Source organism: Chinchilla lanigera, unplaced genomic scaffold (genome assembly GCF_000276665.1).
Source record: "Chinchilla lanigera isolate Chin_1 unplaced genomic scaffold, ChiLan1.0 scaffold00006, whole genome shotgun sequence".
In the NCBI taxonomy this organism is placed as follows: Eukaryota; Metazoa; Chordata; class Mammalia; order Rodentia; family Chinchillidae; genus Chinchilla; species Chinchilla lanigera.
The window spans coordinates 33119346-33133155 of NW_004955407.1; the positions used below are offsets into that span (position 1 = coordinate 33119346).

At 40.3% G+C, this 13810-nt stretch overlaps 1 protein-coding gene across 8 annotated transcripts in view; it reads left to right on the plus strand.

Annotated features, from left to right (window-relative positions):
* Nucleotides 1–13810, plus strand: part of Itsn1 (intersectin 1 (SH3 domain protein)) — a 219678-nt gene that overhangs the window by 63342 nt on the left and 142526 nt on the right. For all 8 annotated transcript variants that reach the window (XM_013504347.1, XM_013504352.1, XM_013504344.1 and 5 more), the window contains one exon: nt 6248–6408. In XM_013504347.1, the coding sequence (XP_013359801.1) occupies nt 6248–6408 (161 nt within the window). The remainder of the gene's footprint in view (nt 1–6247; nt 6409–13810) is intronic.

A 13810-nucleotide genomic window follows, 5' to 3' on the forward strand; every position in this document is an offset into this window, starting at 1 on the left:
GAGACCGATGAGGAATGTGCTGCTAGAAACCTTTATACTGTTTTGTTGGCGGGTAGAAACTACACTCCAGTTAACTAGTTTGTGAACTGTGCTCTATTCATACTCTGAGGACTACTTGTCTCTTCTGTCTAATGTCCAGTGAATAACGCAAGTAAACCTGAATTCTCAGAAGATAGAGTTTCGTCAGTGTGTGTAATGCCAACTTACAGCAGTGGCCAAAGATGATATATCTTCTTAGAAATTGTCTGATTAATAAAGAATGGGAAGGAAACTGGCCAGTATTCTTTTGGCAACTGAAATGCTTAAAATTGTTTGAATGTTGCTCTTGAGTAGAGGACTTAGAGAAAGCCGAGAGGATAGATTAGAACCAGAAGATTCAGGAAAGAAAAAGAAGTAGGGGCAAAGCAGCTGCATGAGAGGCTGGGAATCTGAGACTACAAGACCCATAGATGTGGAGAGAAATGAGAGAAAGGGAGGAGCACCCCCTGGAAGTGGGCTCCTGAGAGAAAAGGAGGGAGAGGAATGGATTAGACAGGCTACTGATCTGGTTCCAAGAGGGAGGTAGACCGAGGACACCATATGACTGTACAGTGTAGGCCTCTTTTGAGTACATGTCAGAAGGGCCTTTGATGCACCACAAGATCAGTTTGCCTAACACCTTTATCATCCCCTCCTAAAAGTCACCCTGGACTCTTACTGCTTACTTCTGAGTCCATGGCGTTGAGCATGGCATCTGGCTGCTCAGACCAACACGAGGGAGCCAGCTCTGATTCCTCTTTTCTTCACCCTGCACATCAGTGCATCCACGTGTACTTTTCACTCCGTTACCCACTTCACCTCCATTGTGCCCTTTCCTTCTGTCACCTCATCTGGTCCCACAACTGCAGCATCTAGACTGGATTCTCTTTCACATTTGCCTTTTGAAATTTTATTCTCCAAACAGCAGCTGGAATAATCTTTAAAAAGTAAATCCATTAAAACTCCCTATTGAGAATAAAACCCAAAACCATTCCCAAAGCTACAAGTCCCATGTGATCTACAGTCCCAGGACCTTTGCATTGAGCTACATCTCCAGCCATTTTTATTTTTTCTTTTGAGGCAGGGTCTTACTAAATTGCTTAGTCCAGATTCCAATTGTGGTTTGCATGCCTCAGCCTCAGAGCCAGGGTCACAAGTGTACGCCACCACGCCCGGCTCCTTGTTCTCTTGTTTTACATTACTTCCTTTCTCAGTTTCTGCTCTCCAGAATTTACTCTTTCTGTTCTTCACCTCAGAGGTATTGCACTTCCTGTCATACCATTCCGGACCCTCCTGTAGCTGGTTCATGACCTTTCAGGTTTCATTTGTCACCAGAGTGTTTCCTGACAAACTGGTTTAGCTAATGCTCCCTCTGCCCACCTGCTCCTCTCTTTCTCTTTTCTTGGTATCTGACTTAACAGCACTATGCAGAATAATCTGATTTGTTTTCTTTTTAGTGTCTCCTTGTACCAAAATATAAATTTATGAGGACAAAGACCTTGCCTGTGTTTTTCAGAGTTAACATTCCAAATCCTAGCTAGTGCCTAGACTTTAGGTCCTTCCCCCACTTCATAGTTATTTTTTGAATGCCCAAGATGGGTTAATCTGTATTTTTGCTTGACCTTTTGTTTAGCTTGGTGGCCACCCGGAGTGGGGAGGTGAACAGCCCATCACAAGCCTGGTGGCAGAAGTGCTGTGGGCTTTGCCCTCAGCAGTGAGTGAGATGGGGCTGGGAAGGCGGCCTCCTCCCTGATCCGGCAGGCTGCACTGAGGAGTGTCGGAATTGCTACACTTGTATCCAGGATAAAACAGCCTGTTAGCTCCAAGATTACTTTGTAGTTCCTTTATTTCTAAACTAAGGATACAAAGTACAATGTTCATAAATTAGTTGGATTAGCTTTTCTCTTTTATGGAGATAGTAGACTGGGGATGTAGCTCAGTGGTAGAGTGCTTGCCTAGTATGTGTGAAGCCCTCTATACTATAAAAAATTAGAACAATATCCTATTAATTCTCTTTGTAGACTTTAGTTTTTGAATGTGTAACACATTAACAAGACTGTAAAGCCAAAACTGTACCAAGAGGTGTACCCAGAAAAGCCCACTCATGGTCCCTTCTCCTACTCTCCTGTCACACTTATTTTACTGTTTGCTTATGAACCTTTCTCTGTGGGGGAGGCAGTAGATACCAGTGTATAGTGGATAACTTATACTTAGATCTTTTCCTCTTCCTCCTGCATTAAAGGTACCCTCTTATAACTGTGGTTTGGTGTTTTAAAAATCTTAATAACATATCCTGGGAACCATTCCTATCTCTCTGTAGGTATCTTTCTCATTTCCCTTTCACATTTACATAGTGCATTCTTTGTGGAAGAGATACTGTGTCCTGTATTTATACATTTAGATTGTTTCCAGCATTTTGTGATTATAGGTAGAACAGCAGTGAGTGAGTTTTTGCCTGTGTACTTTTGTATTGCTAGAAATGTATCTTCAGGGTAAATTCTTAGGTGTGCAATTACTGGGTCAGAAAGTAAGTGCTTATTATGTAATTTTCCTTCATTTTGGCCTCTTCTCATCCCAGCCCTACCTATTTCAAATAGCTGTTAATTTCAATTTGAACACTGTATTGAAAATCATTTTGCCTGCAGAGTCATGTATAGTAATTATTTGCTGGTTTAGCCTATATTTTTACTTTGGAAATTTTGTGAATTGAATTTCAGTATTTTTTTTCAGTGAAAAATATTTTTTTAGTGAAAAATGTTTTTTGAATTTCAATATTGTTAGGCTTATAGGTATTTGAGGGTGGATTAGTAGAAATGGGTTAACTGGAGAAATAACTAACGGGGAGATAAAATAGACGGCAGAAGTAAAATTTTTTTTTTTTTTTTTTTTTTTGCAGAGAAGCGTTGAGAAATAAGAATAAACTCTACTCCACTGCTTTGGGGGCCAGGGAAGGAAAGGATAGAAAGCTGAACTTTGTAGCAGTAACTATATCTTCATAAATTCCTTTGAGTTTTCTATCACCAAGGAATCTCAACAGTTGTTTTGTTGAGAAGAAAATTCTTTTGAAAATCACAAAACTCAGCTGAATGTAGGAATTGTGTTAGGTGGTTTAAAGTTAAGTCCCTAAAACCTGAGGATTACATGTTTCTTCTCCTGGCCAGGGGAGACACTTTAATGGAAGGTTTTTAGAAACAAATTACTCTAATTAAGCCATTATTAGAAAATGTCTTCTCCCCTAACGTATGTTGACATTAATTAAAGGTCTTTTTTCTCCTGAAAACCATTTCAAACAATAAAAATATGTAGTAAAGGAAGGAAAGTTTGCTATGTCATTTTATTTACCTAACTTCCCTTTATAAAATTTGAAAGTAGAAAAATAAAGCAAGTGGGGACCAAACTCAATTATGAATATAGATGCAAGAAACAAAAACATAATCTTAGCAAGTAGAATTTCACAATGTTTGGAAAGAATAATGTACTATGACCAAGTTGAGTTTATGGCAGAGGTGCAAGACTTTGAGAACCAAGAAATTCTATCACCACTGGACTCAGTATCAACAGATAAGAGGAAAAAGAAAACTTCTGATCAGATAAGCAAATGCAGATAAGGCTTTGATAAAAATACAGTAACTTCTGATAAGTTGAAAGGAACTATTTAAGTATATCAGACTACTTTTCCAAACATAAATAGTGAAACATGGAAGCACTTTCATTTAAACTCAGAACTAACCAGGAGAAACAATTAAGAACAATAAATATTGTTATAAATATTAGGAAAGAAAGGTAATGCTTTTTTTTGAGTTATGTGATTATTTATGAAACCCAAGAAATTTTAGTTTTTTAAAAATTAGAAAAATTCATAGAAATTTGTAAGATAGTTAAATGTAGCATAAATAATTTTTAAAAATTAAGAGCATAGTTTATTCTTGAAATTGGCCCTGAAAAATGTAGTTCAACAAGTGTCCCATTTAAAATTCTGACAGAAAGGGTAAAGTTCCTTAGAATACAGTTATTTAAAAAGTGCATTACTTGTTTGAAGAATGTGATACAATCTTATTAGAGGAAATAGGACTGAAGAAGTGGAACGACAGTGTTTCCTTTGGTGAGCAGACAATTATACCTGTGTCAGTTCTCTAAAACATGTATAAATCTGATGCAGTTTTTAGGTCCCCATAGGACTGTGTGTAGAACAGAGAAAATAATCTGAAAGCTCATAGGGAAAAACACCTCCATGAATGGCGAAGGAATTTTTTTTTAAAAAAGGAAAAAGGCCTTGCTATATCTTAGAACACACCATAGGGCCAGTGTGATCAGTTCACTATTATGTTTATTTGGTTAGCAGAGATAATCCAGAAATAAATCTCATTTCAGGTGAACTTTTTTTTTTTTTTTGCCTTTTGAGACAAGTTCCACTATTTCCAATTCAAATTGGCCTCGAACCCATTTTGTAGCCCAGGCTGGCCTTGAACTAGATTATAGGCATTTGCCACCATGCCCAGCCTCATTCCAGATGAACGTTTAATACACAACAAAAACATTTAAGTTCATTGAGAAGGGGAGGGATTAGGTAATTAATATTGCTGGAAAAGTTACTTATCCATCTAAACCAAATACACAAGATTGTGCCCTGGAGTAACATAACACACACTTACATACTCACAGTTGTTTTTGTTTGTTTGTTTGTTCGTTTGTTTGTTTTTCTTCTAGTACCAGGAATTGAACTCACGACCTTGCGCTTCCCAGGCAGGCTCTATGCTGCTGAGCTAAATTCTCAGCCCCCATACACACAGTTGTGGTTGTTTAAAGACTGAAGTATAATAAAACAACACACATATAGCCAGGAGAGTAGGAGGGTGCATGCACCTGTAATTGAAATCCCAGGTTTTCAGGGGGTTGAGGTGGGAGGATTGAGAGTTGAGTGAGTTCAAGGCTGGCCTGGGCAACATAGTGAGACACTGGCTCAAAAAACAAAAGTAAATAATGCAATCTTACAAAGTTGAGGACTGAAAACCTACGAATTGTGATTAAAAGATACTGTATAAAAATACAAAATTTCTGAGTGGTAAAGATATGCACAAAAATGAACAGACTAAGAAAAGTTTAAGTCTTTTAAAAGATTAGTAGTAATGCATTTTAATGGACTGGCTTGTCTTGATGTTTCAGATAGATTTTTTCATAGGTGTAGGAAAATCTGTGTTTTTAATATCTTGAGTAAAAGAACTCAAATTTTATTAGTAGATACCTACCCACCTCTTAATTCTTTTGACTCCCCACCCTGCTCCCTCTCCACCCTCTCTGTATAAACATTTTTCATGTATATTGTAAGGATGCACAGTTTTGGTTGTATAACATACTTTCCAATAGCAAGTACAATCCCTTTTTTTTCTTTTGCTTACTTTTCTCTAAGAGAAAATGCTTTATTTAAAAACTCCTAAATTTCATTTGAACCCTGTTTGAGTAGCATTTTTGAATGTCAAGCATAATCACAAGCTCAGATTCAATTATTGTTGAGTGTACACGTAGGATTGCAAAGAAAAGTTAATTTAAAAACCTTAGGATGTAGTTACATGGCAGTATACTGTGGCAGTGCATAGCCAAAGGTGCGTCCTGTTCCCATGTTGAAGTTTGTAGAACTCTACTGTTCATATAATTTAACCAGTTATCTATAGAAATTACACTCTTTCTAAATCCTTTTTTTCTTACATGCTTAATTGGTATGTAATTCGCATAATAAAATTCATCCTTTTAAACCATATAATTCAGTGGTTTGTAGTATATTCACAAAGTTGTGCAACCCTCTCCACTAATTTTATTATTTATGTATTTATTTATTTTTTTTTGCGGTATCAGGGATCGAACTCAGGACCTTGCACTTGCCAGGCAGGTGCTTATGCCACTGAGCTATATATTCAGCACCCACTCTCCACTAATTTTAGAACATTTGCATCAAAATGAAACCCATTTAAAATACAAGTCTTTAAAATCAGGCTGAAATTTACATGATGTATCATACAGGTAAAGAGTAACAAAGTAAAAGATGTTCTACATTCCTGTAGGGCCTTCTAGGTCTTTATAGGTTCTTCCCCATAGTGTGGAAAACAAGTTTTGTTTTGTTTTGTTCTCCCCAGGGGAAGGGAGCTAATTGTTTTATTTTCGTGCTGTGGAAGTAGGGGCTGGAGAAGCTCTTTTACGGTCGCAGTTGTTCTGAGTCTATGCCACTGTTTTGCAGGGCACTAGCTGACATGAATAATGATGGAAGAATGGATCAAGTGGAGTTTTCCATAGCCATGAAGCTTATCAAACTGAAGCTACAAGGCTATCAGCTCCCCACTGCACTTCCTCCTGTCATGAAACAGCAACCAGTTGCTATTTCCAGTGCACCAGCATTTGGTAAGTCTGAAACGGAATTGGTTTCTATGTTTCATTAAATTGTTTAAAAATAGATGATGTCCTCCCCCCGGGTTTATAGCATTATGAAATTCTAGGGGATAATCCTGCCTGAGAACTGCTGGCCGTCTACAAGAAGATAAAGCTGAGGAGAAGGACCACCTAGAGTGAAAGTCAAGGTGCACCTTGTTTGTCAGGGTAAAAGGAGCAAACCTGCGGGCTGCTGCTGCGTCTTCTGTCCCCTTGCTTTTCATGGCGACCTTTCACACGGCCAAGCGCTTCTTTTCAGTTTACTGTCTCCAGAATGCCTTTGTTTCTCCTTGATCCCAGCAGTTCCTTTGGATTATGATATCTAGGATTATATTTTTGATGCATAGCATTGACTCATTTGGCCACTGTGTTACCTTGCTTTTCCTTATAATAATGAAGTACTTGAGACAGGCTAACCTTATTTTTAAAGAGATTTGTTTAATAGTCCTGGAGACTGAAGGGCCAGGCACCAGCACTGGTATAGTTCGAGGTATGTGAGGGGACAGTCACATCTTGAAACAGGAAGCCAGAGAAAGCGATTCAGGGCTCAGGATTCAAGGGTCAGGCCGCCTCTTACAACAGCTTCCTCTCGAGAGAACTCAGGGCTCCCCCGAGAGCAGCTCATTGCCCTCTGAGGGCAGCTCTGTGGGTACGTGAGCATCACCCACTAGGTCCACCTCTTAAAGGTCCACGGTGTCCCACATCACCACAGTCAGGGCTGAACTTCCAGGACAGGAAGGGGACCCTCAAACCGGAGTAGCCCACATTAAGTTCTGTCTTAGAACAAAATGGAACGGAAGGGCTGGGGATTTAGCTCAGCAGCAAGGTGCCTGCCTGGCAAGTGCAAGGTCATGAGTTCGATTCCTGGTACCGGAAGAAAAACAAAAGCAAAAACAAAAAAGCTAAACAAAATGGAATGGGAAAAAAATAAACATTCTTATCTCCTTTAAAAACAGAATTCCACTCGGGTTACTGAGGCAGGAGGATTGCTGAGCATTCGAGGCCAGCCTGAACTACAAAGCAAGACCCAATTTCACAAAAACAAACAAAAAAACCCCATATTTTTATAAAACACCATCGTTCAGACAGGTATTTTTCTTATAAGCTAATGAATAATTAGTTGATTAAGGTCATCAATAGTTCTGATTTCTTATCTGTTTTCACCCTAGGCTTTTAATTATTTAGGTTGATTTAAAGTTTATAGTAATCAGATCAATCATGATTCATGCAGAGGTTCTTAAACAGTTGAAAACAAAACACAAAAATTGTGGAGTTTTTCTTTATCCTGATAAATGAAGTAGGGTTACTGAAAGATAGATTATCTCTGGTACAGTTAATGGCAAGCTAAGATAAATAACTCTTTTTGCTTATTAGATTTGCTATTAAAAACAAATCTGTATTGCCTTTTTGGGCACGTGTTTTTTCTAAGAATGTCAGTGTGATAAGAACAAGGTGAAAAGTTGCAGGGAAAAGATACGACTCTCATAAAATTTAACCTGAAGACTAGGTTCCTACCTACCTACCTACCTGCCTGCCTCCCTCCCTCCTGCCATCCTCCCTTCATCGCTCTCCATTTCTCTGTCTGTTTCTCTCTCTCTGTGTGTCTCCCCTTTCTCAGTCAGTACTGAGGATCAAACACCGGGGCACCCTACCAAGCTCTATCCCAATCCCTTTTTATTTTTTACTTGTAGACAGTCTTGCTAAGTTGCTTAGGCTGACCTCAAACTTGATCCACATACCTCAGCTTCCCAAGTAGCTGGGATTACAGGCTTGTACCACTACACTTGGTTATTTTATTTTATTTATGTTTTCCCTTTTTGCAAGAGGAAGAGTATGGGCTTGGGAGAGAGATTTGAGCAGGTAGGGCAGTGGTCCACAAGAAGAACTCACACAGGAGAAAAGGGGCCCCAAAGGGCAGAAGTGAACAGATCAGTAGGCCCCGTGTGAGCAGGCCCACGTTTTTCTTGTCCCTTTGTGTTCACACTCCTTAGCCCTGAGTTTGCTGTTTAAATCCATTTATGTGGATTTTGCTCTGAATCTCTGAAAGTGCCAGTAGCCAGTTTTCAGTCAGGACCCGTTTGTTAAAATAGTTAAAGGGTGTTTGGTATTCCTTTGGCCTCCTATTTCTACAAGAAGAAACATCAGAGTGGAGAAAAGTCCAGGAATCAGTGGTATCCCATTTCCTCTTTCCCCTCAAACTAAGGATCAGTAGTACTTAACGCTCCATTTGTTTTCTTTTATTTCCTTCTGCTCTAGGGCTTTCTGCTGCAGGGATATTGCAGATGTATTATCAGGAGTTTGCAGTGTCACTGCTCAGAGTCTTACAGTCACTTAAGTAACCTGCCACTGCTACCAGAACTAGGGGAAGCCACCAGGAATCCTGACAGTCCGCTGCAGCTCTTTCCCTAGCTTTCTCCATTTATTTCCTCACCTTGTTCTTATCACAGCTTCGTGCTTAGTACAGTGTTTTCAAGATGATAAACTGCAAGGGAATAGGAGCAGTTACATGTCCATGGTCGTTATCAACTTTGCCCAAGTTTACTGCAAGATCTGGTCTTTGCTAGTATTTCTGGTTCCATCTCCCAGCTCAACCTAGGTAAGAGTGATTTAGACCTGGGTACTTACTGACAGTGTGGAGGACAGATTGGATTCACTTTATTCTGTCTTTGGAGGAAAAGTAAACAGGACTTGATAATGGGTTAGAAATAAGAATTAGGGATTTTGGCCTGAACAACTAGTTGGATGGTCTAACCACATCTTGGGATGGCAATAACCGGAAGAGGAATGGTTTTGGAGGGGGACATCAATGTTTGAGGGGCCAAGTAGATTTCAAATTGAGATGTTCAGGAAGCAGGGGTGACTGTGTGTGCCTGGAGCTCCAAGAAAGGCCTCGGCTTTAGGAGAGTGCGGACATGGATGGCACTGAGGACCCTGGACAGAGTCCAGTGTCTTAGGGAGAAAGTATAGGTAGAGGAGACCAGGGGCGAAGAAAGCCTTACTGTGATGTGACATCGAAAGGTCTGGTAACAGAAAAAGCCAGAGGCGGAGATTCACAAGAGGGGGAGAGGCTGCTGTTCCAGTAGCCAAGAGGACACGTTCTGAGGCGGAGGGGGTATGCTGCTGTTCGGGTTGCTTCTGAGAGGTGGGGTAAGAGGGTTGGGTTTGGAGCTTGTGAGTGGCTTTGATTAGCCATCTAGTGCAGTAGTTGTGACCAGTACCTGGTCGGAGTCTTGGAGCGGGGGTATAGTTTACCTGTAACCAGGAGACCCAGGAGCAGCTATGGCTACCGTGCCCTGGCACTTTATGGAAAGGGAAACTCAGGAATGAGGGAGAGATGGAGGAATGTCAAGAATTAAGGCTTAGCACCACAGCTAATGATTTCATTAGAAAATTAGTTCTTCAGAAAAGATTGTCAAGCCAGGTGTGGTGGTGCACACCTGTAATCCCAGCACTTGGGAGGCTGAGGCAGAAGGATCACTGCAAGTTCAAGACCAGCCTGGGCTACAAAGTGATCTCAAGGCCAGCCTGAACTGCATAATGAGCTGTCTCAAAAAGACCAAAAAATTAAGAAAGGGATAAGATTGTTAGCTGGGCGTGGTGCTGCACACCTGTAATCCTAGCACTCAGGAGGGTGAGGCAGAAAGATCACTGTGAGTTGGAGGCCAGCTTGGGCCTGCCTGAGCTATATAGTGAGATCCTGTCAGAAAGAGAAAAAGAAAAAAGAAAGGAAAGAAAGAAAGAAAGGGGAAGAGGAAGGGGAAAGGAAAGGGAGCTTGTTAGTTGATAAAGTCCTTGCAGTGGTTTTTTGAAATTTGAGTGGGACACTTACAATGGAAAAATTATAAGATTTTAACAGATTTAGAGCTTAAAAGAGGCTTTTTACTAGTTTGGTCCTTTTTTTTAACTGTTGATTGACTTTGTCTAATCCGTTTGGTGCTGATTAATTTGAGATATTTTAAAGTCTTCTTTTCAGCACCTCTGAGGTTAACTCCTTTTATAATTAGGGATGGGGGCTAAGGATGTAGATCAGTGTTAGAGCACTTGCCTGGCATGTGGGAGGCCCTGGGCTTAATCCCCATACCGTCTAAAGAAAGGATTAGGATCTGTTGTATAGAGAGGGTAAATTTTTGAAGGTAACTGGCTTGCACAGTATCCTGTGGTGATGCCATTTAAAAGTCTGAATGATAGCTTGTGAGAAGTTTTTAATTTGTGTTGTTTTTTATTGGAGCATGAGTAGGTTGCCATTTTAAGCAAACACCATGATTTGGAGTATAATTTAATATAGTCATTGAGTCACCTTCACTTTGAGAATTTTATTAATCGAATCTGGACAACACGGTCAACTTGCTATGCATTGATAATGCATTGATACATAAAGCGAACGTGATCCAGGGGAGGTCGGTGGCAAACGTGCTTGACGGTGTACTTGCGACTGCAGACGGCCACCTCGACGGCTCTAGAGAGATTCAGACCCAGGGAAACCGAGCGTAGAGGTTTTCTTCCTCTCAGTCGGATTTTCAGTATCTATAAACACTGAATAAACATTATTGTTTTCAAAAAATGATCTTTTTCTCAGTGTTTGTATAAGTAATAAATAATAATTTAAAAATGACAGCACAAAAGCATTTGGAGAAAAAAGTGAAAATTACTGTTAGTCCTGTGTGTAACAGTGCTGGGGGTGGGGCGAGCACTGGACCACTGAGCACATCCCCAGCCCACAGCAGTTTTTAAATCTTGTAAAAGTAATAATACTCTTAGTGAAAGGAAATACGAACATAATAGAAGTGTGTAACTCTGTAACAGTGTGGGAGGAAGAAGGAAGAAATCAGATAATCTGCTATGCTTGAGAACAGACCTGGGAAATAGCAACAGGTATTCTCAGAAACATTCCACCAGCCAATCTGAGAGCAGCAGCTAAATGTGGCAGAGGTCATGCCTTCTGCAAGACTGGGTGAGCACCAGGGAACCAGGATGAGAGCGTCAGAAAGACACGGATCCAGCCAGCTCCTGTACGCTGTCAAAACTGGCTCAGTGAAGCTTCCTTTTGGAACGGGGCCCCATCCTGAGGAGAAATAACTGGGAGCAGAATTAAAATTGAGCCCCACAGGGACACAGAGACTCAGGAAAGAGAAAGTCCAGACCAAAGTGGGGGAGGGGCACAGAGCCTGAATCCCAGGAAGCCAGGCTCAGATAAAAACAAGCAGTAGAAAGTATCCAGCAGGGTCAGATCCCACACAAGGTTATTATTAGAGAAAAGAAAATAGAGCCAAATTACATCCCTTGGACAGTGAAAGCATGCCAGTAACCACTATTTCCAAACAAGCTAATAGATTCTCTGAGAATGGTACGAGACTTAAAAGGCCAACATAAGTCATAATTTTAAAATCTCAGAAGTAAGACACAGAACTCAGGAAAGAAAGAAAAATAGAAGAAAAATGCATTTTAGAAAAGAAGGTTAAACTAGGAGCAGCCTAGGGGATATTATCTGAATAAAACATTAAAAATGGGGAGTCATTTTAAATTATAAGGAAACAAAGAGATATGAAGGAGACGAGAAACACAAATAGTGAAAGCAAAAGAGTTCTTGAAGAAGAAAAAAATCAGGTAATAACAAGTGGTAAAGGGAATTGAAGACTACTTTCTTGAAATAAAGGATTGGGAACTGTATTTGAAAAAGAATCTCACGTGACTGAGAATATCAACCTAGAAAAACAAAAGAAGATATATTATAAAGAAAAGAAATATTTGGTGCATGCCTGTAATCCCAGCACTCAGGAGGCTGAGGCAGGAGGATCACTGCAAATTCAAAGTCAGCCTGGGCTACAGAGTGAAATGTACCAGGAGAATATAATCAGTAAAGTCTGTACTGGGTTTCAACAGATAAATTTTGAAGAAAAAGGACACAGCACAGTCTCCAGATTAAAAAACTTAACAGATTTTTCAAATGTAGGATTTGCAATCACAACAGAATGAGATCAGTAAACCTGTCTGCCAGTGGCAATTATAAGAATGGACAGTGTTGGCAAAACAACTGTTTCAGTGCCCTACAGATTAAACAAAGGTATCTAACTGTGAGAATCTTTTGTGTTTTAAGGATTGATAAGATTCTGTGGGGACAGTAGGCATCTGGGGTTTTTTCCTGGACATGTTCTTTTCCCCAGCCTCACAGTTTGGTTAACCTGGAAATTCTGCCAGCGTGGGGCAGGATGTGGGTTCCAGCAACCTTGCTCTTGGTCCTTTGATTGGGAGGTGAGAGTGGTGCTTATGCCCAGCACCTTTGTCGGGGGCGGCGATGGTCTGCGCGGCAGGTGCACTGTTGTCGGCACGGCAAGGGCAAGTGTGATCTTGGTTGAGGTTGTGCACAGGCACAGCTGAGACTGGGTGGACCCAAACCAGCTGCAAACCCTGACCGCCCTCCAGCTGTGTGCATGTACAGGGGGTACGAGAAAGGGCCCTGCAAAAAGAAGACATTAAAGTGGAGACGGAAATTCATAAGGAAGGGAACATTCACTTTGTTCTGGTTTTCTTCTTTTATTGATTAGAATGTATTTGAAAAAAGCTATTCCCCTCCCCATATCAAATATTTGGTTACCTTGAGGTACACTGCATATAGGAAAGGCAGATCAAATGGGTTTTTTTCTTCCTTTCTTGGCTTTCAAAACAGTAGATTGATTACCTAGCATCTTCCTGTGGCAGTCGGTTAGGATGTTTTGTTTTGTTTGTAAATATGATGTTGGGCCTAGGGATTTACTTGTATTTGACAGCGTTAAGTCTGCTGCAGTTGTTAGTCTTACTAGTCTTTGTCTGCATTGATCTTTCTTGAATTTGGGTCTTGAATTCTTCTGATGTCATACTGGACAAAATTTTTATATTCTTCGAAATGATTCATCTGGTACCATATATCTACTAGAGGTGATTGAAATACATGGTAAATGTTTAAATTTAAAAATATATGTATAGTAAAAGGCGCATTGTCATTAATCTGTTGCTTTGAACACACCCCATCATTCCTGCCACTCTCTGAAGGGTTCTGGAAGTCCTCTTTTCTTTACAAGGTGCAGTAAAAAAATACAGTGAATGCTCTGCCAAGTGTCATCCAGTGGAAAGGCAGGCTTGCAAAAATGGGTCAGTGTGTCCTCATATGTCTTACTTACCACATGTAGTGCTGTGTGACTTCTGGCTCTACCCCAAAGTCAGAATGACCATGAAAAATACATGTTTTGATATATTTAAGACATTGAGGCAGCCGTAGTAGCACAAGTAAAAATTGAACTCAAGGCTTCATATATGCTAGGTGCGCACTACCATTGAGCAACGCCCAGCTCTGAAACCATATTTTATTTGGCCATCTATTATGGCTGGAAATTTTTGGTTT